Here is a 26,479-nt window from a genome sequence, read left to right on the forward strand (position 1 = left end):
TAGAAGCGAAAGCGAAAGCGTTAAGCTCATTTGATACTTTCGGTTTCCCCACTTCTTGCAGAGTTGCAGTGAAAGTTTAATCATTTCTTAGTAAGGTGTGTGAGGGAGTGCGGTAAAAACGAACAAGGGAAAAAAAATGGAGGACTGTCGCCATATGAATGTGTTTTATATTTAAATCTGTGCCACAAATGACAGGTTTTTGTTTCCAGTGGGGTCAATTTGAGGTTGACAGGAGGCAATAAAAGCTTACACTAATCACAATAAAACTATCTAAATATCCTGCCACTTAAAAATGAGAGAAAGTTAAATCAACAGAGGCAGAAAAACTGACTGACACAAAAAATAAAGTATATTTTTAATCAGTATACAGTATGTACCACTTAAACTAAGGTTTGGTTTTCTGTGGAAATTCTCTGCATTTGAACCCACTGAAGTCAGTAGGCTTCTCTCTGTGTGTGTGGGCTTCAGGACAGTACAGCCTGTAACCCACAGCACCAAGTGAAGCACACACACACAGAGACATTGCCACGTACACACACACACACACACACACACACACACACACACACACACACACACACACACACACACACACACACATTCACAGCTATAAGTCCTTGTTCATGTGAAAATGAAAGTATGTGGGTGTTGGGTTTTTTTTCGAAATCTGGGAGCTCCACCTCCATTTTACAGCATTCATGATGATGACAACCGCGGCCAATTCTTCATGTCAGTTAATGACACCGAGCGGCAGTCAATAATAATAATAAAAAATAAATCAGTAAGTAAGATAAGACAGGTGTATAAAGAGAGCAACCCACGATGTAATGCAGTCTAAGCAAAACACGTTGCAACTATAGTTTCATCCAGCAGAGGGCAGTGTAAATCTGTGTTACAGCCTGTTCCCATACAACTGTTTCTTATTTCAACTGTGCCCTTGAGACAGGATGTTATAAAATTTGTAAGAAGAAAAAGAAAAACATCACGAATGAAGGAGGATGCGAAAAACATTCACCTGTGACAACTTAATGCTCGGATCACATCAGTGTTCCAGTAATAAGAGTGAATGCATTTGATATATTGGACATTCATTAAAAACACTCTGTCAGACTTGTTGCAGGTCTTGTTTGGAGTTGCTTCACAGGGTTTTATGCAGGTGCTGGGAACAGAGGTGTAGCATAAATATCTGGGCCCCTGTGGACCCCCCCTCCCCCCCCTTCCTTTTTTTCCTTCCATTGTACAAGTATGAATCAGCGAGCAAACGCATGACGCCCCTGTAATCAGTATTAGGGTAATCAGGAACAAAAAAAAAATTGATGGTATTTACGAGACTTTACAATCTAAAATCTCAGCAGGTCGCTGTTTATTGGGTACTTAATTCCACAATTCCCATCACTACTACGCACCTAACTGGAAAACAATATGCCAAAGGCCTGTCTCATAACAACTTGCTGGTACTAAAAGTGGAGGGTTTGACCTCTGACATTTATGTTTACACTGACTCATTTCGAAATCACTGTTTTCAAAGTGTCTCACAGTACAAGTGAGGGACAACACTAAAGCGTCTTTGTATGACTAGACTTTGGTTGGCTTCAGCCTATTCCCTTTTCGGTGTGGTGGTGGTGTGTGAAATGTATGGTTGCAATTATGTATAATATGTTCTGGCCAAATTGTCAACACAAAATGTTTGATTTTGATGTTGGTATTGTGTGACCAAAATAAACAGTTTCATACAAATTCATTCAAGTGCTACATCTATTCAACGTATGCACCAAGGTCAGGTATTGAGGTATACAGGGCATAGTAAGTTCTAAGTTAGGCATATCAGGGTGTTAGAGGTGATAAGGAGAGGAGGTGTCACCAGAAGAGATGAGTCTGTAAGAGATTCTTATACTTTTTTGATAAGATTCAGTGGCTTGATTTACTATCAGGGAACCACAGACAAGAACAGTCTTGACTGTGATTGACTTATGTGCTGTGATAGCAACACCAGACCAGACTCCTTGTTGTTGTACAGTGCCTGAGTCTGTGTGATTGGTCTAGTTGGTGTGGTTATAGTGGGTATACCGTGGATTGCCTGACTTTGATTCACACACCCTTTAGAGGTCAGTGTAGACTCTATTTGGTGTAGGTCAGTGAATTGTGGAGTGACATCCAAGACCAGAGGGGCTGATGCATTCAGGACCAACCATAGGGGTATCACTGATACTCTTACAGAGGCAGTTGAGGCGACATATAACCGTGGCCTGGACCAAGAGCTGGGTGGCATGCTGATGATATGATAGGGCTATTGTGCCAAATGGAACGACTGGGAGACAAGTACAAATGCAATGGTCACAGAAGGATAGCTGGTAACTAGGTTTCTCACGACCTTGGTTTGGTTACAAGATGTAGATGCGCTTTCGATGTCATGATGAAAAGACGAAATGACTAAGAGTTTAGTGGTTAGCGGTTTAGTTGAAGGTGGCAGCACCAAGTGGCCAGAGATACAATACCCCAGCTTTGGCAAACACAAGTGCCTAACACAATCCAATACAGCTGGCTTGTTATAAATACTTTTTGGATCGTACAATTTTAAATTGTTGACATTCTGAGTTCTCTGAATTCAGCTTTGTTCATTCTCATTTTTCTGGTATTTCTTGCTATTAGAAACACCTTTCACTATATAAGGTCCTAGCACAAACTCCAGCCTCGTGCTCATCCTTTTTATTCATGTAGCACATTATCAGACATTAAAGTAAATGTGTTTTACATTGAGGTGCATGAGGAAACAACTTCCAACACACAGAACATAATCTCACAGCCAGTCATGAACACACACGCACCCACACACATGCAACTAATCATGAGGCTTAGAAATGAGAAAGGATTTCAGTTTGTTTTTAAATGTTGATACAGTTATGACAGATCTAGGGTCAGCAGGTAAAGGATGTAGCTACAATCAAAGCAAATATTTGTGCCTGGATGTTTAAGAAAGTACAATACCAGCATGTGTCCTCCTTCAACTTGGCAATTTAGTTCTGCTTCGCATCCAGATGAAACAACACACCTCAAGGTGGTTTTATTGCTTTTCTCCCAGTTTATTGTTGTACCAGTTCAGCAGTAAAACATGGTTGAGACATCGGAGCACAATGTAGAAACAGCTTAGCCAGCTCTCAATAAATAGACCTATTAAATATGACAGATTGTATTACAGCAGAGGAATATAAACCTGAAAATGTTTTGCATACAGAGCAAGATGCTTTGTACAAACCTCCCACCTCCGTCTCTCTCACTCTGACAGTTCAGGTGATTGTTGTTATAAAAATGTGCGCCAGGTTTATGTAACAGCTTCGACTGATGAAATATGAAGACATTTCCACAGGTCCAAGTTGTCATAAATTGCCCCCCCCCGCCGACTGTGTGTGCACAGGAACACACGAGGCAGAGAGAGGCGCATTGAGTTTGACCTCAACGCCCATGTCAAAGTAGTTTTCTGTCAACTGTGTTTTCATTTCCTCAGAGTTTGTGTGTGTGTACTGTGATGTGAAAGAAAACAGGCAGCATTACATACAGGAGAAAAAAAAAACAAACCCAAGTGACATTCCAGGAAATAAATACACTTCTTGCTTTGTTTGAAAAAAAAAAAAATTATTTACACAGTATTGTACATAGAAGAAATTCAGAACTTCCATCTGGGTCTCTCAGTCATAAAAATATATATATAATAAAATCTACAGTAAAAGAATGAACTACAATAACAATTATTGAAATAAACAAAAGATTGTTGACTGTGAATGAATATACAGTACAATCACTGCTTTAAATGTCTTGTATACACAGTAGAAAGCACAAACGTGAGTGTGTGTGTGTATGTGTGCGTGTTTGTTTGTGCGTGTGTGTGTGTGTGTGTACTTGCGGTGAGGAATCTAAAATTGATTGGAATTCTTTTTCGGCCACTCAACAACATGTTTACTTCAGAACAACCTTGAAAATGAGACAAGAGCTTTTTTTCCACACAGGAAACCATCTTGAACTCTCAGAACGTTCATCAACTGCATGTGCACATACTTGCTGTGTGTTTTTTTTGTTTTCTGATCCACTCTCAGCGTTGAAATGACAGCAAGGGGAAGCCCTCTTGACTTATGAGCTGTGAGTGCATGACTGTGTGTGTGTGTGTGTGTGTGTGTGTTTGTGTGTGTGTGTGTGTGACCTTGTGAAGATGCTAGAGAGAGTCTAGTGGCAGCCACAAGCTCTGACCACCATGTTGCGGTATTTCTTGAGGATGACGTTGGAGCTGTCATCAAAGTAAAGCACTGAGATGGCGTGGAGCTGCGTGGGCGCGCAACAAGGCTTAGGAACTGTGTCTGGGTTAATGAAGTGAACCTGGGAAGAGCAGGAAAAGTCACATGGTTAATCCATCATCGCACCATGAATGAATACTGACATACAGTGCATCACGCATGGTCATAAAGCTCTATCGGAAAAAGAACAAAATCTTATTCTGTGTCACACGTATTCTCTGAAACACAATCCACAACTCTTCTGAATCATTTAATGCAGTGGTTCCAGGAGAAGCTACACTGCCTTGACAGGTGATGAGATGATTAGACTCTCAACATGACTGCTGGTTTTTTTAGACCCAGCTTTCATGGTTACTCACAAGGGTTTGCACAATGGCATGGTTTGTGGCATTCATGTAGGAGTTGAGTGGAAAGGCACACTCGCCCTCACAATAGTACGCTGCGTATCCCTCTGGAGCGATGATCCAGTCCTGACAGGGAGAGAGAGAGGGAGAAATTTTAGGTTGTGGACTTGTTTTGCAGGCATTATGCTGAGGGCAGGAGGTGCAGGAGAGAGAGTGAAGCCAGGGAAAAAGTGCACAGACTCACATTGAGTGTCGGCATACTCAAAGTGAGACTGTGCACCTGAGGACAAAATGTGATACCGATCTGGGCCCTTATATAGATAAACATGTGGAGATGTGGCTTGATAAGTTCCAGGTAGCGGCACCTGAGCCAGATTTGTGTTTGTGCCAAGGAAACATGAAGTCAGTATTTATCTGCAATTATAAACCTAACAAATAACACAGTGCAATGAAATTGGATATCGTATTTACTTTAAGAATGGCAGACTGAAAACTAAATTAGAAATACCATGTAGCAGCTTAGTAATGCACTAATCCAGTTTTCTTCACAGAGAGATGATGGTAATGATGTTAAATCTGCACTGTTCCCAACAAGACACGGTCTTTGTACTATATCTGTGATTTAATTTTTATACATTTACAGCTGGTGACTGAAACATACATTTAAAACTGCTTCTACAGAATATTTTCATAATCAATTAGCTTGTCCATCATTTTCCTCTTGTATTGATTAAATCTTTAAAAATGTTTATAATGAAATAGTTTATCATAGAACTTCCTCGCAGGCTTGATATCATTGGCTCCCATTGCTGTACATGATTATAAGGTTAGTCCAGCTTGTATGCAGCCTGCGAGCCAAAACCCAGGGCTACAAAATATGAAAAGTTATTGCTCTGAGCCTGTAGTTACAAATGACGTGACCCGATGAACAATGATACTTTCTCTCCTACGACATGGGGCTGCTGCACAGTAAGAGGACACTTGTTTTTGATTTTAGGGAGTAAAGCAAGCCGAAACTGTAAAAGTGGAGTGGACTTGTCTCCAGTGTAAACTACGCCCTTGGGCTCAAGTATACGTGGGCTGATTCTAGTGTCATTCATCAGGATTGTGAGATAAGACCAGTAACCACGACTGTCTGATTTAGGCGTCTGTCGGGCCAAGCAGTTTTGGCTACCTGCGAGAGGAATGCTTTCCGTACCTGCCACCCCAAGTCTCTGAAGCTGACGTAGAGCTCGTGCTTCTTACAGGCCTGTTTCTGATCAGTACTGCTGTTTTCTGAGGAAGAGGACAGACAGAGAAAAATAGAAGGAGATTCAGTACATGTGGTATTATCCCATTCAGCTGCAAGGGTAACTATTTACTGTAGTCAGGCCCCAATTAGGCAGAGATGATAAAGACCAGGTCTAAACACAGTCAGTGTCCTCATACAAAACATTAACATTTAGACAATGGCTGAAGGAAATCACCTCCAGACACAGCAGCAGTTTGGTAATTGCTTCGAATGAATGGGCCACCCTGCTTAGAGGTCACTCTGCTGGGCTTTGAGTTTCCACTGGCTGAAACAGATGTGCACACAGAGTAGGCTTGCCACATTTTTCATAACTCGAGTCTTTTATTTATTTTCTCCTCTTTCTCCACACTCACTTCAACATTTCTCTTTACGCCATCCATGTGTCTGTTTTCTGTCTAATGGTATCTCTCCCTCTCCCTCTATTCTTCTGGTGACCTCTGGGGCTTTGTGATACAATAGTTCCTGCGAGCGGTTTCACATTGGAAATGATCATGAGCGACTGGTTCTCATCATCCAGTTAAAGACCACTGGTATCCAAAGTTCCAAACAGGCCCATTTGGCCCATGTGTTGCGGCCCCGGTTGCCCCACAACACACCGCAGATGTGTTCTGCCATAAAAGCCTGCGCTGCCTTACCTCCATGCAGGGAACTTGGCCCCGGCTGCTCTGTAATGCTTGTGTAAATAAACAAAGACAGCGGAGATATATTTGAAGCTCAGGCATTACAGTCTAATGTTTCAGCACTTCACATAAACACAGCCCTCTCACACCTCCAAAACAAAGGCCGTGGATATGCATTGCATGTTTGGTTGAGCAAGAATCACATCAGTTCCAATGGCGTACTTTTGTTGGTTCTGGGTGTTTTGTGTATCTGTGAATGCATGTGAGTGTTTACTGTATGTGTTGGCCCATGTGCTAAGAAAATGTGGAGACTTTGTTTCTCTGATGGTCTCGGTATCAGTCGTCTGTGTCCCATTCCGGGAATTCCTCACAGAGCCAACAAAAGCCAGATTAAAGCAGGGGCTCGGCCCAACACAGCAGTATAAATCAGCCCCGACCGCATGGAAGACGCAAACGCTTTTCAGCGGTTACCTGCGACATTGGCGACTCTGAGTGCCTCTTGGCTCTTTGCCCCTTTGGAGCGGTTGGGGTTTCGCTGCTTGGTCCCCGCCGGCGCTGAGCGGATGCTTCGCAGGTGCACCTCAGTGGCTTTGAAGAAGGCCACCATGAAGGGCTGTTTATTCTGAGGCCCACTGCGACCAATCAGTCCAGCCACACGAGGATTGATGCTCTCTCCTGTAGGGGGAGACAGACGGCACAGTGCAACAGGTGTTATATCAAAGAAATCTAGTTTTATTTACACATGGCAGTGTATCAACTGAATACAAAGGTCTTTTTCCACATGTGTCTGGCCCTGTCTTTCCTCACTGTCACCACTTCTATTATGTCTTTATTGCTGTATTCACTTTTACAAATAAGATTTTCCTCTGTGAATTGCTTTCCCTCTTTCTCATCTCTTCTCCAAGTCTGAAATGCCAAAAACAAATGCACACAGAACATCAAAGCCTCTGTACTTGTGCTTGTGAGTGTATTTGCGTGGGTGTGTTCATGCACGCGTGTGCATGTGCACTCCAGCCGTGTCTATCTTGTTCTCACACTGAAGAATGTGTCTCTGATCGCAGTTTGGTGGTAAATCAAGACTTCTGGTCGCTGCTGGCGACGGGACGTCCCATGTGCCTGTCTGTACATGCTCACCCATCACCCTTCATACGCGATCCAACACACAAACACACACTCAAGGATACAACCTCCCTAGCACACCCCTCCCACAACATGAAAGCAATACAGTGTCTGTTTTTCTCTACTAACATGTAACATCCTGTCATCCCTGTGAGAGATAATGTTCTCAGACACGTTCTTGTACTGTTTTTGCGCTGTTTGCTGATAAACTTTCCCACTGACTAACATCTGAGCGTCGTGATGACAAACTCCTGTTGAGATGTTATCCTAATGATAACGCTGTGTATTTTCTGCATGGCTGCTAATGAGGCTGAGGGCATAACGGATGACGATGATGAATGACGAGCAGCAGGGTTTGATTTATCTTTGCTGCGTACGCACGGAGAATAAATCATGTGATTCTTTGGCCTTCCAGAGGACAGCCTTATAATACAGTTGTTTGTTAGACATCCAACAATATCCAACAACTCCAAATTTTACAAATAGTTAACTTTGGTCTGTCTGAAGAATATGATAATTTGATGGTTGTGAGGTTTTATAGCTCTCTGCAGTTTTTCATGCCTTCTATGTGGTTAACCTCAAGGATGGAGGTAACTAAGTACACTGACTTCTGCTACTGTGCAATATGTTTTCAGTGTAGTCATACAGTATTCATCTCTACATTTTACAACCACTACAGATTAACATGCTGTTACTGCTGAATTACTGCAATATATGGAGTCTTTCCTCTGAGCGTGATTCATTTGTATGGTCATTGTTCAGTTTTCTCCCTTTTTTTCTCAGTTCTTGTCTTTTTGTGATGTTTTTTTTCCTTCCATCTACTGCTGTCCATCTGTGTGCACACCTGTAACTCTCTGCATGCTGAGGAATGCACTGATCTCAGTGACTCTCACCGTTTGTGCTCTCCAGGGCCAGCTGTAGCCCCAGATTCCTGCCAGGGTTCAGAACCCAGTGGTTACTGGTCGCCGTCACGTCAAACACCAACCAACCCTCCTCTGCTGCCCAGATCACCCGGGAGTCCAGCAGAAACAGATCCGACTCCCTGGAGAGGACAGAGAGGACAGTAACAGTTCACACTCGGAGATGAAGATAAGTCAACAGAGATTATATGCACAATTACAAAAGACTGGTTGAAACCATGTGTTGGAGTGTAAAGCTAAGTGACTGAGGCGCAAAGTAATGGAGGGAGAGAGGGAGTCAGAGCAGTGTGACGGAGCGAAACAAAGAGAGAGAGATGGAGCAAGAAAGCAAGTAAGGGAGGGAGAGAGGAAGAGAGGGGAGGGCTCCAGATGGTGAGGCCCAAGGGAACACTTCATTTTCTTAATTGACAATAATGGCTTTATAAACGACCAGTCCTTTCATACACTACACACAGTCCATCACTGGCTGGAATTTTGTGAGAGAGCCAGAAAGCCAAAGAGAGGGAGACAGACAGAGAGAGAGAGAGCGAGCGAGAGAGAGAGAGAGAGGGAGAGAGAGAGAGAGAGAGTGAGAGTGCAAGAGAAGGAAAAAAAACACAGCTGTGAAAGAGAAAGAAACTGTGTGAAAAATACTGAGTGAAATTGTTTATATCCAAATCAGTTCTGTTGTCCAACAGTGATTTTCTACTCGTTCACCACTGGAAACTAAAATCTCTTGTTCTTCATGTGGCCATTCATGTATCTCGACCTATTTTCTGACTGGGCAGATAGTGTGTCACAGAGCTCTGGTTCATTCAAGTACCCAGGCCCGTCTCTGGCAAAGAAATAAATGACTGTGTTGTTCACTCTGGACAACAGAAACCTTTAGGAGGAGTCGAGGAGAGTAGGACATGGGTCATTCCAGAGTTACATACACCTACTGCGTGGCCCAGATTCACCACATGGACACGGTGGGACAAAGTTGTGTCATTAATTAAATTAAAAAAAAACCTCATTATTAGAAATGCTATGTATGCTTTTCATGATTTGTTGATTTTTAAATGAGTATCTAATTATCTAAAGTATCTAATTTTAGAAATATCAGAGCAGTTGTGTGATGCTATAGTTTGGCACAGCTCTCCTGTAGCATGAATGGATTTTAATGTGCTTACAATGACAGTGCTTCTATAGATGAACATTCATTCACATTCATTTTGCACGTTAGCATGCTAACACCAGCTGATTAACACTGAACAGAAAATACATCTAGAACTGTAGTAGGTGTTTGGTCATAAAATGAATCATTAGACAAACTGAAATTTTGAAGATTGTGCACAATGGTATTACAAAAGGTATTAACAGTTATTTCTAAGGGAAGCATTAACGTCACCAAATGCCATGGCAAATTTATTGCTGACTCAGTGATCAATCAACTAGTCATTCGATCATCTAGTGATAGTGTTACTAGAGTCGCTGACATACATTATTGATGCACAAACATATACATAACCATACTCACCTATCAGAGTGTTCCTCCAACACCTGGTAGACGCTGATGCGGAAGGTCTCATTATCAAAACGTTCATGGATGAAGTCTTTATATATACGAAACTCAGCAGCAGTGACCGCCTCGCCCTCTGGGATCCGCGATAGGTCGAATCTGAACTCTCGATGATGCCGACGCACTGGTAGGAACTCCTTGTCATGCTCCACTGTAAGAAATAAAACGTCAATGACACACATTTGTATCATCAAACAAACTGTATCAGTATGCAGAGAATGTGGCTGCTAGTCATGTTGACTGGGAAACAATATGTCTGCGGGGAGAATGCTTTTTGTTTTGTGTTGAGTTACATCTTCCGGGTAAATAAAACATATGTGTGTCGAACAGGCAGACAACAAATGTCTTTTCCGCTCAGATTTTTTTTTTTTTTACTCTTCCACAACCTCCAAAATCCATCAACCTCAGTTGCTTGCGAGCCGCTGACATAGCTTGTCAGACTCTGGATCTGCCCCAGATTAAACACATCTATAGATATGTACTACATATGTTGGTTTATGATTGAAACATTCATGAGGACTCGCACTCGGAGCAATGCATCTGGTGCACACTGAGCCACGATAGAGAGATGCAGGAGGACTCTGACAGCTTTATGAGCCTCTTTCTTCTCCCTCTCTTCCTCTCATAGCCCCAGAGAGTCATCTAGTCTGCCCTTCATCTGGTTCTCATGAGTTGGGGCTCCATGTTTGGAGTACCCCATCCCCATCCCCTCCTCTCTCTTATCCCCACATCCTAGCCTTCCACCCCGAGAACCCTCCTCCCACCCCACCACCCCCTCTGTGCCCCCAAGACATGCCCCCCCTGACCCTGCTCCTCTCATGTCCCAGCAGGACATCCCTGGGGTCAGCGCCTTGTCTCTCATCATCTCCTGGCTCTCCTTCCACCTCCCTCTTTATCAACTGTCAGACAGACCCCCCACACATACGTACATGGATCTATACTTATACAAACACAACCATAAACACACACATACGATACACACCAGTACACAAAATAACTTTAAAACCTGCAAAAACCACGACTACAGTGCATTATCTAGCCGGATCAGAGTGGGTGGTATTTTGAGCTTTATAGTTTATTGCCAGTTGCTGAAACAATAAATCTGTTCACTGGCTGAAATATTCTATTAACAGTTTTCATAATTGATTCATCTTCAGCCAAATCTCCACTCGTTCTCATGTGTAGACATCCCCTTCCCTTCCCGTCTTATTTCCTGCACTGACTTAAGTTGTGTTTTCATCTTTGTCTGTTTGTTGGTGTTTCAGCAGGATTACACAAAAAGTACTGACATTATTTACACCAAATTTGGTGTAGGGGTGGAGCATGGGACACACATCAGTGGATAAATGGATAAACACACACATATGTGCATCTCCAGTCAAATGATTTCCTGTTGATGCTACTTACAGTTTAAAAGCTCTGTGACTCTTTTCTGAAAACAATGGAGTTCAAGGTTATGTTGACTTCTTTATCAATTCAACACCACTTTTTGTTTTTGTGTGGTTTTGTCTGTGCTCTGATGATTTTGTTTGGTGTCTAAATATGATGATAATGTGTCTTGTAAGCCCTTATAGGCTGGGCGCCTTAATTGGTGCACGACACGTAAATAAATATAAATTCAAATTCAAATTCATTCCACCAACCACCCCCACTTATTTATTCCCTCTTTTCATTCTCTCAGCCCCCTCGCTGTCAACACTTGTACTGAACCTGTGGACCTCTCCATCAATCAGACCTTTCATCAAGCCCCCACCCCCACATCACCCTCTATAACACTATACTGCTGAAAAACTGAAAGCTCATGGGAGTGATGCGTGGTCTACAACTACACCTGCAGCTCACACTCTACCAGCACAGTGGCTCCTCACCTTTTTTGGCTCCTCACCTATAAAAACAAACTACTACTGTCTGTACTACCTGTCATCGCAGTTTGTGGCCTTGATTGTGCGCATAGGTTCACAGCTTACAGTAATAGTGTTTTGTCCTCTCCTATTGCTCAGTTTGAAGGATTCACACAGGCCCAGAGAGGCGAAAGGGTCCAATATTTCAAAAGAAAAATGCAGAAAAGTCAAAAAAAATGAATATGATTTGTTTAATAGAGACATATTGTTTCTTTCATGTGGCTTTAATCATCTTGTGACGCACCTGTGTGATTTATCCACAACGTTGAGAGCGAGTGTTCTGGCCTACAAGGTCTGGATAGTAACTCATTATCATGCTTTGCTGGTGTATCTGATGGAATGCATAACGCAAAGGAATGACAGCGCACAGTATATAAAAAAGTACGGGCTACCATTTTCATTTTATCATCCTTCCAGGAAACAATTACTTCATGATGTTGCTACACTGTCACACATTTCCATCCCTCCTTCATACCTCTCTGCTCCAGGGCCGGCTCATTCTTCCACCACACCAGGGAGCTCTCTCTCCTCCTGTAGCCCCATGCAGGTGCACTGTCTCCAGGGAGAAGGCCAGACCTGTTCTTTAGCCTCCGGCAGCAGCAGCCCACCCTACGCTGTAAATGCTCTTTATCTTTGCTTGTGAGAACAGCTGGATGCTTCTGTGAAACTCCCACACTAACTGTTCGTATCACATCCCTCTCCATTTCCACAGTGCATGAATTTCATTCGGCTTTGGGAGAAAACGAGAGCAGCTCACAGGGTGTAGCTTTAGCCTCGGCCATGATTCTCCCATTGTCCCTCTCTTTCTTTCTCTTTCTCTGCTTCTCTAACAGGCCATTACAGTTGTATGGCAGTCATTAGATGAGGGGAAGGCACAGTTAAAGCCAAGCGGGAGCATTTATGACTTCCTCCGGGAGGAAGTGAGTAGCCATTGCCCCACCTGTGTCGCACATATACGCTCACCACAAACATGGCGAACACGCCCTCTCCATGCCATATGAGCCCTTTATTTTGAGTGGCCAGCGTCCGGATCCGTTGCTGCTCCTCACATGAACACACACACACACACACACACACACACACACACACTTGAATACTCACAAACAACTATCACAAAGTATTGCCTGTGAAGTGAACGGTCTTGTGCGTCACAGCACGGTAACACAATCATTATGGGTTTCTGTAATCCATAATTAGAGATGCAGCAACACACACACATGCAAGGATACACAAGTACACCAACATCACAAACGTGCACGTACACAGTGAGCTGCTTTTATCATTGGGGCTGACGTCTGATTTGCTTTTTATACAAACTGCTGATGATGCACAGTTATCCCACATCATTTGCCTGTGCAGGCCACACACGTGCACGGCAGCACACATCAGAGATGTCGGGATGATGATGGCTTCTCCATCCTCCAACTCTACCATGCACCTGGCAACCAGAGGGTTATTGTATGAACACTATGTGAGCATTTTTCAAGATTTATGCCTCCCCACGGGCCATATAGCTTCCTTATCATGTTCTCCACTACAAAGAGTTGTGCCTGCTAAATGCCAGAACCTCTGATCTGCTTCCAGAAAACAGTCAAGAGTGATTTGAGGTTTACTGCTCCACTGCCATGCAGTGATTTTATTTCATTTTTCTTTCTCAATATGAAAATGTTTTATCTAAAAATCTTAAAATCTATCAAAACATTTCTGTGCCACATTTTTTTCTCTTGACTGTTTTAAGATTATTTCTGGGGATATTTTATGTTTACAATTGTCAACAAATCACACTGAAAAACCAAATCTGGTGTAGCAACGGTCTGATAAAGCTTCTCTGTCTGTGCCAAAAACAGACCAAAAAAATGAGTTGAATGAGTTGTTCCTGCATTATGGACATGGGCACTGCAGTTTATTTTGAGTCAGTCCTACAGTACGTTCTTTTTGTTGCAAGTGTAAATACTCGCTAGCACAACAGCTAACAACTGACAAAAGCCTGTTGGATTAACAGTGGACAAAACTACATTGCATAACATTTTGGTGCAAACTAAACTAAATTATACAGTATTTGTGACCCAATTTTTTTTTTTAAGATACACATTCATCCTGAGGCTGAGAAAATCCTTAAGTTGTGAGAGGCAGACTACCACACTGTTGGTCTTGGTGTTTTCATGGGATTTGTTGACCGCAACAAAAATACAGAATTGCCAGCCTGGTCCTTAAGCTCATTTCCTGTCTACTTTTTCTGTCTCTTTCTTCCTTTTCCTCTCTTTTTACTAATCTTCCTCCCCTCTATAATCCCAACACTCCCCCTCCCCAAAACACACCCCTTCTCCTGCCAGGCCTGCAGACCTAAGACACTTCTCCGACACCTCAGGCTCCGGAGCAGCAGCGGACAGACCTGACGGCTCGCATTAGCCCAAGTGTCTGTTCGCCACCCTCACACCCCTCTGTCCCTCCTTGCACGCTTCCGCTGCTCGGTAGGGGTGGGGTGGGGTGGGGGGGATCTCACCCCTGGCACCGCTCTCACTTCTCTAAACCGATGGCTTAAGCTTTGCCCAGCCCTTTCTCCCACCCCACCTCCAGTTCCCATGAGTTAACTGTGCCACCGCTATGTGCACCTCTCTCTGCATCCCTGCAGAGCCCATTAACTCCAACAACACACCTGATACCCACAAACCCCAGACACTAGTGATGTGGTAAGTCAATCAAAGCGGAGTCAGATCATTTCATCATGGGATCTGGAGGCCTATGAATGGGACTGTTACACTAAATAAAAGAATGAAAATTTGATTGATTCACCATAATGATCTGTCTCTTTCTCTTGCATTTACTCCAACAATAATCTAAGTACAGTGCTGGAAACAAGTCAGTCATAGTTTCCGTAAGCTAAAAGGAGCGAGAGGAAGAAAAACGGAGTGCAAAGAGGGGGCAGATTGCTCAAGATGTTTATCCTATAAAGAATAAAGAGGGTTTGATCTCCTGGGTACCGGGTGACTACCCACAGTAGGGTCATTACAACGTTAGGAAACATCCTGCCCGCTGGCAACTCCTGATGACATCATGCCTGTGTGATGTATTTATACTGCTGTAGGGTCTGACAGCGCCGGCTCCCTGGGAAAGGGTCACCGGTGTTTCATGCTATAACTTACTCACAGTTAACGATCATTAACTCACCACAGAGTTTGTGCGGGTGCGCACAATCACGTACACATGCCTTTGAGCATGTGTGCAAGGAGAAGCAGTAACCACAGGAAGAAGAGTCTTTATATTTAAGACTTGTGGTCAAAACAAACCTTCCTGGGGGCGGGGGTCTAAGATTATACTCAGAGTAGCCTTGGTAACCTCTCTCTGACTGCTGCCATCACACATGTTTGCCCTCTACAGCCATAAACTCTAGTGCTGGGTTCCACCTCATGCTTCGCTGGGCATCATGGACCAGAGTTTTATAGTGGATATGTAACACAGTGGAGCTCGCAGGAATGTATCGGACTGTAAAACCTCTCTTTAGTGGTCTGCTAATAGTTTTTTAAAAGGAATATTTAATAATTTTATGAAATACCACTCACACATCTGTCTGTTCAATACAAAACTACAGCCAACAGCTGGGCAGCATACAAAACAGTCTACTACAAGCACTTCTAAACCTCATTATCTAACACATTTTATTTTCATTTTTTGTTTAATCAGTTCAAAAAAACAATTATTAAAATGACTATTTGCCAAAGTTTATGTGCTGGACTGTTTCTTGGCTAAGAGCGGTTGCCAGGTCACCAGTGGAGAAAGTAACTGCTTCGCATTCACAAACAGAACTGAGACTGTTGTCAATTTATCGCCAAATTGAAAAAAAAAAAAAAAAAAAGCAAACAAGAACAAAGGTTTTAATACATCTCTTAGACTTCTAGTATAATTAAGTTAAAAAGTGGACATGGGGGTCCAGTTTCAGAAGTGTCTTTTGCCATTTCAGTTTTCTCTTTCAACAGTGTCCTCAGTGTTGATTGACACACAAAGACAGCACTTACTTTAGTACCACGAGTTTGAATTGTTTTATCTTTGTTCCTGGGATTTCATATTTTATCCATGGTTTTGGGTGAGGGCAATGGCAGATCAAACACTAACTACTGCCATACTCATAAACCTTGGGCACCATTAATATGTGCGACATAAGCCAGAGGAACTTGATAAAATTGAGCCTAAAGAATAAGCGTTAACGAATTAAATGTGCATAGAAAAATCTTACATCTGCTGTAAGTTGGGTGATTGGATGTGTCTTGACAAAATGCACTACGGTACTTTCATGCCAATTCAACATGAAGAGGAGTTCAAACTGTTTAATATTGTCTATGGGAAAATGAATGGGACTTTTACTTCCAGAACCACGGAAGCCCCTAATATTTTGAAATTCCATGCAGATGACTTTCATTTACTTTTCTTCTATTTACTGTGTTGCATTTGATCATTTTACATTTACATTCATATTTCCTAACATTTCTATAATTTGGCAAAGCCCTCGCCTACTGTAAACCACTGTGGTGACTCTGATGATCCCACACTGCTCTGACTGAGGCCCTGCAGGACAAATTGAGTCATCTCTGAAATTGGAACTGAGACATCGTCATGTTCCCTCAAGAAGTCTGTCAGTAGAGATTGTACATTAGTGAAAGGCGATGGTGGCAGCAAGGAAAACCACATCCTAAATCTTCAGCGGCCATTGTTCTGCGGTGTGATATAATGTGTGGAGAGATGGGGGATGAAGGGGTGTGGACAAATCTGTGCCAAGTAGAGAGGGATTCCTCTGTGTGCTAATGCCACTGTGACCATCTGCACTTCCCTTCAGCGGTGGGATAGAGCGACTCATAGACATGGAACCACAGCCGTTCAGTTTCCCCCACTCACTCTTACCCTCGTCCCCTTGTTTTTATGTTCTTTAATTTTGTGGCCACAGGGGCCACACCCTCCTCGACCAGCCAAGCCGCCTCTTATTATAGACCTCAGGAAAATTCACATACAATACGCACATCAGCACAAAGGGACACAGATTTTCCGGTGTCTACATAAAACTTTTTTACAATTTCCTCCTGCATCCCCCGAGTGGCATCTTCTGCACACATGAGGGGCATGGTGGCACCCTAATTTTCACAGCTTGTTGTTTATTTTGTTTAATTACAGCCTATTCCTTTTGCAAATAAACAAAACATCTGTGGAGGAAACACGAGAGGAAACACAGCTGCACGCTTGCCCAAATAAATAGAAACCTGCCACATGCAATTTATACTCCAAGCTGTACATACACAATATTTCATCACTTATTATAGAAACACTTGCATACAGTTGGTGCTCGGCTTTTACAAGCTTTGATTTGGCTGTTGGAACCTGGTGAGGAATCTGGTCAGCATTACGAGCTTCCGCTAACGCAATCTTCCGCTAGGAGAACTAACACACATCACACAGTGCAGCTGGTGACTGGGCAGGGTAGGTGGCTCTAAAATAGTGTTTTACTATGCACATGCACACACAGACACACACACAGACACACTGCCCTAACACAAACGTTCTACCAGCACATTATGTTCCTACAAGAAAAAAAAGAAATGGACTCGCTTTAAAGAAATACACAGCATCCATTCGTGATCCACCATTCCTCTCTCGCACTTTTTACTTTCTTCCCCTATCCCTTCATCTCATTGTGCCCCAGTACCAAGTAAAGAGTGCTGTATTTGTTTTTGCAGCAGTGGAGCTGTTGGTCCCAGGATCTCTGGCTGTGCTCTGGCCCATATCTGCTCTCTCAGCTTCACTGCTTGGTACCCATCATGAAGTGCAGGGGAGTCTTATGTTCTGCAGGTCACTGATAAGGCAAGGCCAAAGTAACCCAGATGAAAGAGAAGTGGGTAAATGGGTGGAAATATGATTCATCCTGTTATCCGAAGCACTTTTTTGGAGTCTCACAGTTCGCTTCAAAGTATTGATTATTCCTATGTGCTTCCTTGCATTATGCAGTGGTCGCATATTGTATGAGTTTACAACAAAATTGAAGCCACATTTGGAGAGACAGGGAGAAAAAAAGAAAAAGGTCAGAGTAGGAGAGTGAAATTATTAGAAAAACTAAAATGAGCCCAACATTCCTGGCAATAAAGAAGCTCCGTCCATCATTGAAGCAGAGCGAGAACGCCCGCTGCTTAGTACATCTGGGCCTTTTGACCACTCGCCACATTGTCAAGTCCCACCCGCGGAGTGTTTCATCATCTCTCCCAGCAAGTGCCTTAGTCTGGCCAAGAGCACAGAGGCTCTGCTATGTACATCCAGATGTCATTCTGGACTCGAGGGTTCAACAGGTGAATCTTGGAGATAACAAATGGAAAGAAAAAAAATACGACTTTCCTGGATCTCGCCGGCTGTGGACTTTGTAAAGTTGCCTGAAAGCTTATGAGGGGAGAGATTCTTTGTCTCCATTTGCAATATTTATTTACACACCGGACCTCAACGTAATATGTCAAATCCTTGAGAGCATTAAGAGAAACTACCTGACAGGGAGGCAGGGCTATCTGTACCAACTGTTACATTCCTCTGCTTCTGCTCACTCCCTGTCCACCAGAAGGCAATAAAACACTCAATAACACTAATTAGCTCCAGAAGCATTCCTTTTGGGAAAAAAGTGTATGTGCATTTCTTTCCACACATGTATGCATGTCTGTATATACACATGCATGCGCTTTTAGTCTACTGGGAGTATATACAGAAGCGATGACATAAATCTTCAGGAGGGGAAAAAAGGCGTTCTAGCAGTGTCAAGGACAGGCTGTACATACAGAGGAAAGAGTGGCCTTCAACACGTGGTTATGTTTTAATTTTCTGGTCTTCATGTCCACATTTTGGACGCAGCTTCTGGTGCGAGATGGAGAGACCAAGACGGACAAATGTATCAAATTAACAACTCAACAACGGACAAAACCTACAAATGTGCACATGTGTGTGTGTTTATGAGAGAGAGAGAGGGAGGGAGAAACAAAGTGGGGAGACAAGCAAAGCAGTGTTTCGGGTTTAGAGAAAGTGTGTGTATGATGTGTGTATGTGTGAGAGAGAGATGGGGAGTGGAAAAACACACAAAAGAACTTGAGAAAGTGTTGAAATGTTTTATGTCTGGGACCACGGGAGATTTAAACCTCTGGAGGTGAGGGCCAGAGTGAGAGGTTGGAGACTAAACCCCCCACAACACTACTGGGACCATATGATAACCAACTAATTAAAACTTGGAGGCCAGTGCTGATAATCAATACTGTTGGTTCAGGGAGGGTAGGGAGGGAAATTTGGTATCAGATGGTCCAGCATGTGGGACGGATGGGAGACGGGGCCAGACATGATGGTGGAGGTCGAGATGAGGGGACTTGTTGGACTCTGAAAAGATAAAGTTTCAGTGCACAGCTGCTCTGGCCTGTAGACAGAGGGAAACATCTGTATTAACCTCAGCACCACGGGCAGCCCACTGTGGAGAGGAATGCAAGGAGCAATAGAGAGAAGGGTGGGGAGAGAATGAACAGAAGATATGAGTATGTTTGTAAAAAAGACAGATATTGGAGCTATTCGCCTGAAATTACAAGCGCAGGCTGCTACCAACTAATATAAAACCTAGAGCTGCATGCCTCTGACGTGACTGCGATGTGACACAGCTACTTCCGAGCAAGCAGCCGCAACCGTGTGAGCCAGTGACACAATGCTGTCTGAAAGCCAAAGCCCCTAATAAATCCAAACTAATTTACCAGTTAAGACATTTCTTACCCGCTCTCCTCTCCGTTTCCTTCCTATTAACACATTCTCTAAAGCGGAGAGAGCTGGCAGACAACTGTGTGGCAGCTCATGTGGGAGTAGACAGAGCGCCATGAATGGTAGAGGGCCAGGTGGTGCCCTGACAGGTCACCAAGGTAACACGGAGGATAATTGCCTACTAGTGCACTGACTCACTTTGCATGCCAGGTCTGTATGATACTTCTCCCAGTATCAACTCACCAGTTGAATATAGGCAGAGCTTTAACCTAACACAACTATAGTCACCATGTGCAACATCACCGCTTGAACTTTGCGAGACAATAACTGCCCAACTGTTACACATTACACATTGTGACAGTGAGTGAAATAAAGTAGTGGGGGCTTTGTTTGTTTACTGCTTTTCAACTTCGTTTATTGAAATGTGTCACATCTGGAGCGGATTAACGGCAGCAGAGCACGTTCCTAAACCCTACACTCTGGTAGCACATGTTTTCAATGGCTCGATTTTTTTTGTTCACTTTTTAGATGCTATTATTTTACAGCGCCACCCCTCTGAGTGTCAGACTGATGTAAAGCATCACTCTTAAAAAAGCAGAGAGCGATCAGTCAGGGGTTTCATCAGAGAGAAAAGCTGCAGAACGAAGAGGCACAACAGGATATTAAGGAAATTTCATGATGCGGCCAATATGTTAAATGTTAACAATATATCAATATATATTCAAGACTATGTGATATTCAGACTATGTCTGTGCACTACACGAGATCAAACTCATGTATGAAATTTCAGTGACTAATTCGAACAAAAAGTATGAAACTCCCTAGTTTTAAATTATGAAAAGATGACACTTTTATTATCATTAATTATAAACATGAGCACTCATTACTTTTGCTTTTGAGTCATGTCACCTACGCTGCCCACGCACTAAATGTGTAATCCACAGCTTCCCAACAAATTCAATATTTACCCCAGTTTGAGTAACATTTCCTATGAACTACACCACCCAACCTCTTAAAAGAAATGACTGGGAGCTCCTTAAAAAAATAACACAATGACCTGTTTTTAAAGGTTAACATCATCAGTAGGAACCAATGTGGTCGGTGCTGACTGGGTAGGGAAGTCACAAAGTATTGTTGGCTGTAATCTTTTCCTGGCTTTTGTTGACTAAGAATACAATAAAATAAAAATGGAATAACATCAACCGTATTCTTTAACTTAGGACAATAAAACGTAGACCGTATCGTCCCAACATGAACCTGCTGAACGCAGATAAACCGCTACCCTGATTTATAACCAAGCCCTTATGTATACACACACACACACACAGCTGGAATGTGCTGCTATCTCTTTTCCTCACGCTCTCCAAAGTTTTCGTTAATCCAGTCAGGATTGCATGAGAACAGGAATAAGAGGGAAGCTGTGACTAACATACTTCATGATGACATTTTACAGTAAGAGACTACAACCCCCCTACTCCTCCCAAACATAAACACAGGTGATGGTGTTGCCACTGTGTCAGTCATCCAGGATGCAAATAGCAGACGTCCAAGTCACAGCCCTTTCCTGTGGTCTGGGAGGAGTAAATGGCCATTTAAATTTGGGCATTATGAGCGTTTGAGCGTGTGCCTGGATGCCTGAGTGGGACTGGCCTGTGTGAGAGTTTAACATGAACTGAACTGAACTGAACTGTAGCTCAGCACAGGCCAAAGTGGTGGCCAAAAGGTCTGGAAGCTGTGGTCTGTTCAGGAGGAAATGCCTTAATTTACGGTGGCTGAGGGCTAATGCTGCCAAAGACCACTGGGATTCAATTAAATAATTATTACCAAAACGATTTCGCATGTACAGTTTGTGTTTAGATAGATAGATAGATAGATAGATAGATAGATAGATAGATAGATAGATAGATAGATAGATAGATAGATAGATAGATAGATAGATAGATAGATAGATAGATAGATAGATAGATAGATAGATAGATAGATAGATAGATTTGTTACCCCTCTGCATTCTTTTGTCTTGCCACCCTGACATACGGTGTGTGTGTGTGTGTGTTGTGTGTGCATGTGTGCGTGCGTGTGCGTGCTGGCGTGTTATCATGGCATGTCCGGCACACACCCAGTGCCTGGGTGACCTGTGTTGCGTGTCGTGTAGCAGTGTACATTCTGGATGTATGCTGTAAGCCATTTACACAGCTGGGCTTTTAAACTGAAGTGACTCAGTGAGAGGACGTCCCTGGACTGGGGTCTGTCCCAAAGTCCACACCCACCCTAAACTGGCTGCCCTGGATCTGCAGCACACATGAGCTGACAACCAAGTGTATAAGTTCCCCTGAGTGGCAATCAGGGAGGAAGGAAGAGGAAGAGCAAGTAACATCTTTTTATCTTTTCATATGAAGGCACTGCTGAAAATAATTAAGTAGCTCACTTTTACACGGCGGCGATAACTAGATGGGTAGTTCTGTGCTGAAGCTCTCTTGGCGAAATCAGATACGTTCTTGTCAGAGGATTCAACTTTAAATAAAAACACGCACCCGTGCATGAAAGCAGGCCTCTCAGGAAGTACTAACCAGTGTACAAAGTCTGACTAATGTACCTTGGCACGGTAGTTATGGAGACATGCAGAGTTTTGGGGGAACAGTTTTTAAATAAAAGCCACACTCATTTTGCTCTCAGACAACCTAAATAAGAAAACAAAACCACAACGAGCAAATGCGGAGAGGGAGGAATTTGGACAGGACATAGTCGATCCTTTTGATAGCCATCATTTACATCGCTCTCACTCTCATGTGCGGGGTAATGAAACAGAATATTATCTGCTGTTTTAAATCAAGCTGCTTGGATGCATATTTGATGGTATCACATGAGACTCGGGGAGAAACCTAACAATGAACCCGACTGACAGATGCAACACGTGGCAGACAGCGCACACCGTTAAATGACCAACACCCGCTGTATATGCAAATGTATAGCAACGCTGAACATGTGCCATGACGAGGACTCAACCTGGGCCAATGCCATCAGTAATTACATTAGCCACAAGACTCCAGGAAGGCAGTGTGACTTTCTTTCCATGATCCTCTAATATATTAAATAAAAAAATGTTCTCTCTAGCTGATGTGACCCATCTTTGTTTAGATTTTTGGTCTGGTTTGAGTATCGTCCTCACAGAAGACATGGACTGAGTCCCAGCTACCTCTCGCCCTCCTTTCACTCTCAAAAGCTCCCTTCTTTTTCGTCAGCTCGCTGCAGCCTTGGCCCTTGACTTTGAGAGTCTCTGTGGTCAAATCCATCTGTGTCACAGCCTGTCAAAAATAGTCACAATGCAGCAGCTCCCACAGTAATTACACAGTGCAGTGGAGGAACCAGTGTCACCTCCCTCTCTCTTGCCAAGACTCTCCAACAATGATCTTTCCAGGATTGGATGTAAACTTCCAATCCTTCCAAGTTCTTGCAACACTTTACAAACATTTTCACTGCCATACATCTGCTGAGAATTTCATGTATTGTCCATTTAATGCAAAAGCATAATAAAGGTTAATGAGCTAAAATAAGACACAGGAAGTCATCTGGAACAGAAATGGGACGTGTGCTGTGATGGAATAATTTGCTTAAGGAATTGAATGTTAATGTTACATTTATCTGACCATAAATCTTGACAACACCTGCTAATGTTTTGATTGTTTCCACTTAACAACCGCTGACTGCTGCTGACAGCAGTCATGTGGTCCAAGATGGTTCAATTTCAATAAACATGCTGATTAGATTGCACAGAACAACATTTGACAACCAACATCTGTAATAGTAACTATTCCTGAAGTTTATCCCACTGCATGACTCACTGTCTGACATACTGAGACTGACTAAACTCTGATCATCATTGACGAGCATTATTGTTTGGTCTGAGTGTCTATAGGGATGTCTCCAGATTAGAGAAGGAAGGGCACTGCGCACTTTGAACCCAGCCTGCTGTTGACTTACTCATTCTTTAGATAACACATGGTTGAAATATTAGCTGCTGGCTGGTCCATCATCCGCAGCTCCAGCACCTGAACATTAGCCGGCTGCACAGCTGTTTAACAGAGAGGGACGCTGGAATGTGACACTCCAGGGTATTAGCTGGATAACTGCACCTAGTACAGTAGTTTTATGTGAACCCAATTATTGTGCTTATCTCCTGAGTGTGCAAGCTGGTGTGACATCAGACAAACGCATGTGCTGCTCCTTCAGGTGCCAGATCAAATGTTGTCAGAATTAATCTACTTTCATCTTAAACACATGGATATACTTTGACTGAGATGCTCATGATTAGTATAGATATTACTGAAAGAGCTGAGGTGACCGGACTGGGAGCTAGTGCACAATGATTGTTGCCATCATTATATCTGTCAGTTAACCTCTAGTTTTGTTGTAGACAATTGAAAGATGTGAAACTTAAGAGATAACTAATTCTTAATAACGTTTTGATCACACAAACAGTGAAAGAATAAGGAGCCATACCTAAATTGACAAAGCTCATGACCATGTCTGCATCGTTCAAGAAGTTGTTGTCTTGCAGGCTCGCTATCGGGGGCCCCTGGGTGGTGAAGACGGGCTTATAAGGATAGGAGTATCTGTCCTCGTCCCCCTCTGTGGACATGGCGTTGTACAAGTCCAACATGAACATCGGGGCAGCGTTGTGCTTCCCGTGGAGGTGGGGTCGCGGCCGGTGCGGCAGCCCCAGGATCGACAGGATCTCCCGCTGCATCTCCCTGCGCTCCTGGCTCTTCAGCCGGCGGTGGATGAAACTGGAGTGGAACTCGTTGTCCAGAGTAAAGTTCGTAAAGGCGCTATCAGCCAGGACGCAGTAGCTCCAAACCAAGAGCAGAGCTGGAGCACGTCGATCCAAAATCGGTGCCATAGTACTTGCCGTGCGTAATTGCGCCCAGTTCTGCTCGCTGAAACTCGGGGAAATGGATATTGAACTTTTAGCAGCTGGCAGCCAGTGTTCAATATCCAAGATCAGTTAGGCGTACGGACCCTCATGTTGAGGGAAGTCCTCCCAGATGAAACATCAACTTTAATTCGGGTCCTTTTATTGATTGGTTTCCCGGACAGATGTTCGCGTGGGACCCTCTGTCCTCATCCACAACCTGTGGCCCACAGCTATCAACTGTAGTGCAGCCTGCGAACTGCAGAGTGGAGGCTGCGAGCAGACACGTTTCACCGGGAGAGGCACGAACAAGTTCTGAGGAGGAGGCGCTGTGTGCTGGGAGGAGCAGGAGAGAGAGAGAGAGAGAGAGAGAGAGAGAGAGAGATGTTGTGTTTGTCTAATGGAGAGCTGACTTGGCCTTTGTTACCAGTTGTTGAAAGGCTTGAGGCTACATGTGCTAATACAAAACGGATTAGGACGGGATTTGTATCATGATGCCTCAGTTTATGATAAAGCACATTTTGTGATTCCCTTCCCACAATTCCTTGTGCCTGTGCACTTGTGTGGGTGCAATGATGGCAGATGTGCAGTCAGACAGTGACAATAGGCCTTTCAGTGTTAGTGTGCTAATGGAAAATAACAGACTTCATATCACAGAGTAATTATTTGCGGCTGTCGGTGAACAACAGACAATAGAGTGGGAGAGGTTGCAACATGAAGTTGCACTGCTGCCACTACACGATCTGCAGGTGCACTGATCTGAATACCTCAGGTCACGTGGCAGCAAGAGTTAAAAGTCAGTTGTCCTTTGATGTCAAAGAGGCAGTATTGAAGCCTCGCAACTGCCATTTCATGCTGCATTTCTGAAGATATCCAAGCTCTCTATTCCCATTGCTGGAGCAGGAAGTTTGTGACAAAGGCAGTGGTGCACAGACAGAGCACAGACCGCGAAGGAGGGGTGCAGATGTTTGGCAGCTGCTTCATCCCCTCCATCTGCCCCCCTGGCCCCAGCACCTCTTAAACACCACACTTTAATGGAACGCTCCTGACCCTCTTGTACGCTCTGCTCTCACTAACACAGACGGAGGGATTTCAGATGGCCTTCGCACCAGGAACGGCCGCTCCACCTAGACAGACCTCCTGAAACATTTTCACTGCGCAGAGTGGAGTTGTAAAAGCTCTGTAGATGAGATGTTTCAGGGCTGCAGCTTGCCAGGTGATTTTTATGACAATAAAATTAAACTTCAATGGCACAGCAAGACAGGCTGCCAGACGGCTTAAGCTATGATTGCAAACAGAGGAAGGGAGGAAAGGAGGCAGAGCATGTCTTGGGGTATTCTACACTTAGCTCACCTTCCTGCCCATTTAATGTGGTCGTTCTTGTCTTCAAAGGCGTTCCACTCCACTTTTTCCAATGACAGTTCAACATGGCTTTAAGCCTGAAAGTGTACGTGGCCTGCCACTACTCATTCTGTATATCTAATCCTCTATTTGCTTTTAAATGACCTTTCAGTAGTAGCCTGTAACATATAAACATTTCTATCCGGTGCCTCAGATAGAATCAGCTAATGGCCGCAGGTGTTTACATTACCGCAGTTTCCAACAGGGGACTTGAAAGGGTTTCAGAACTTGGTTTCAGTTGTAACTATACATCTTCCTCTCTCTCTGCCACTCTCTCACTTTCCTCTACCTCCCTCTCATTGTCTTACACTTGTTCTCTTGCTCTTTTACCCTTGCTGTAAGGTTGGTGAGGTCAAACTCCCCCGCCCAGTGCTCCTCCAACTACCCCCAGCCCTCAGCTCA

The 26,479-nt window shown here is 43.6% G+C and overlaps 1 protein-coding gene across 1 annotated transcript; it reads right to left on the bottom strand.

Annotated features, from left to right (window-relative positions):
- Positions 1-3,055: 3,055 nt before the first annotated feature.
- On the bottom strand, positions 3,056-24,999 carry bmp7b (bone morphogenetic protein 7b). Its single transcript, XM_085782602.1, has 7 exons — positions 24,265-24,999; positions 10,076-10,268; positions 8,551-8,699; positions 7,010-7,213; positions 5,826-5,902; positions 4,643-4,753; positions 3,056-4,365 (listed from the first exon to the last, which is right to left on the bottom strand). The coding sequence occupies exons 1-7, from the start codon at positions 24,662-24,664 to the stop codon at positions 4,216-4,218; spliced, it is 1,284 nt and encodes a 427-aa protein (XP_085638728.1). The 5' UTR covers positions 24,665-24,999; the 3' UTR covers positions 3,056-4,215.
- Positions 25,000-26,479: the final 1,480 nt, after the last annotated feature.

Source organism: Trachurus japonicus, chromosome 7 (assembly GCF_045865225.1).
Source record: "Trachurus japonicus isolate A0001 chromosome 7, Traja_1.0".
Taxonomy (NCBI): Eukaryota; Metazoa; Chordata; class Actinopteri; order Carangiformes; family Carangidae; genus Trachurus; species Trachurus japonicus.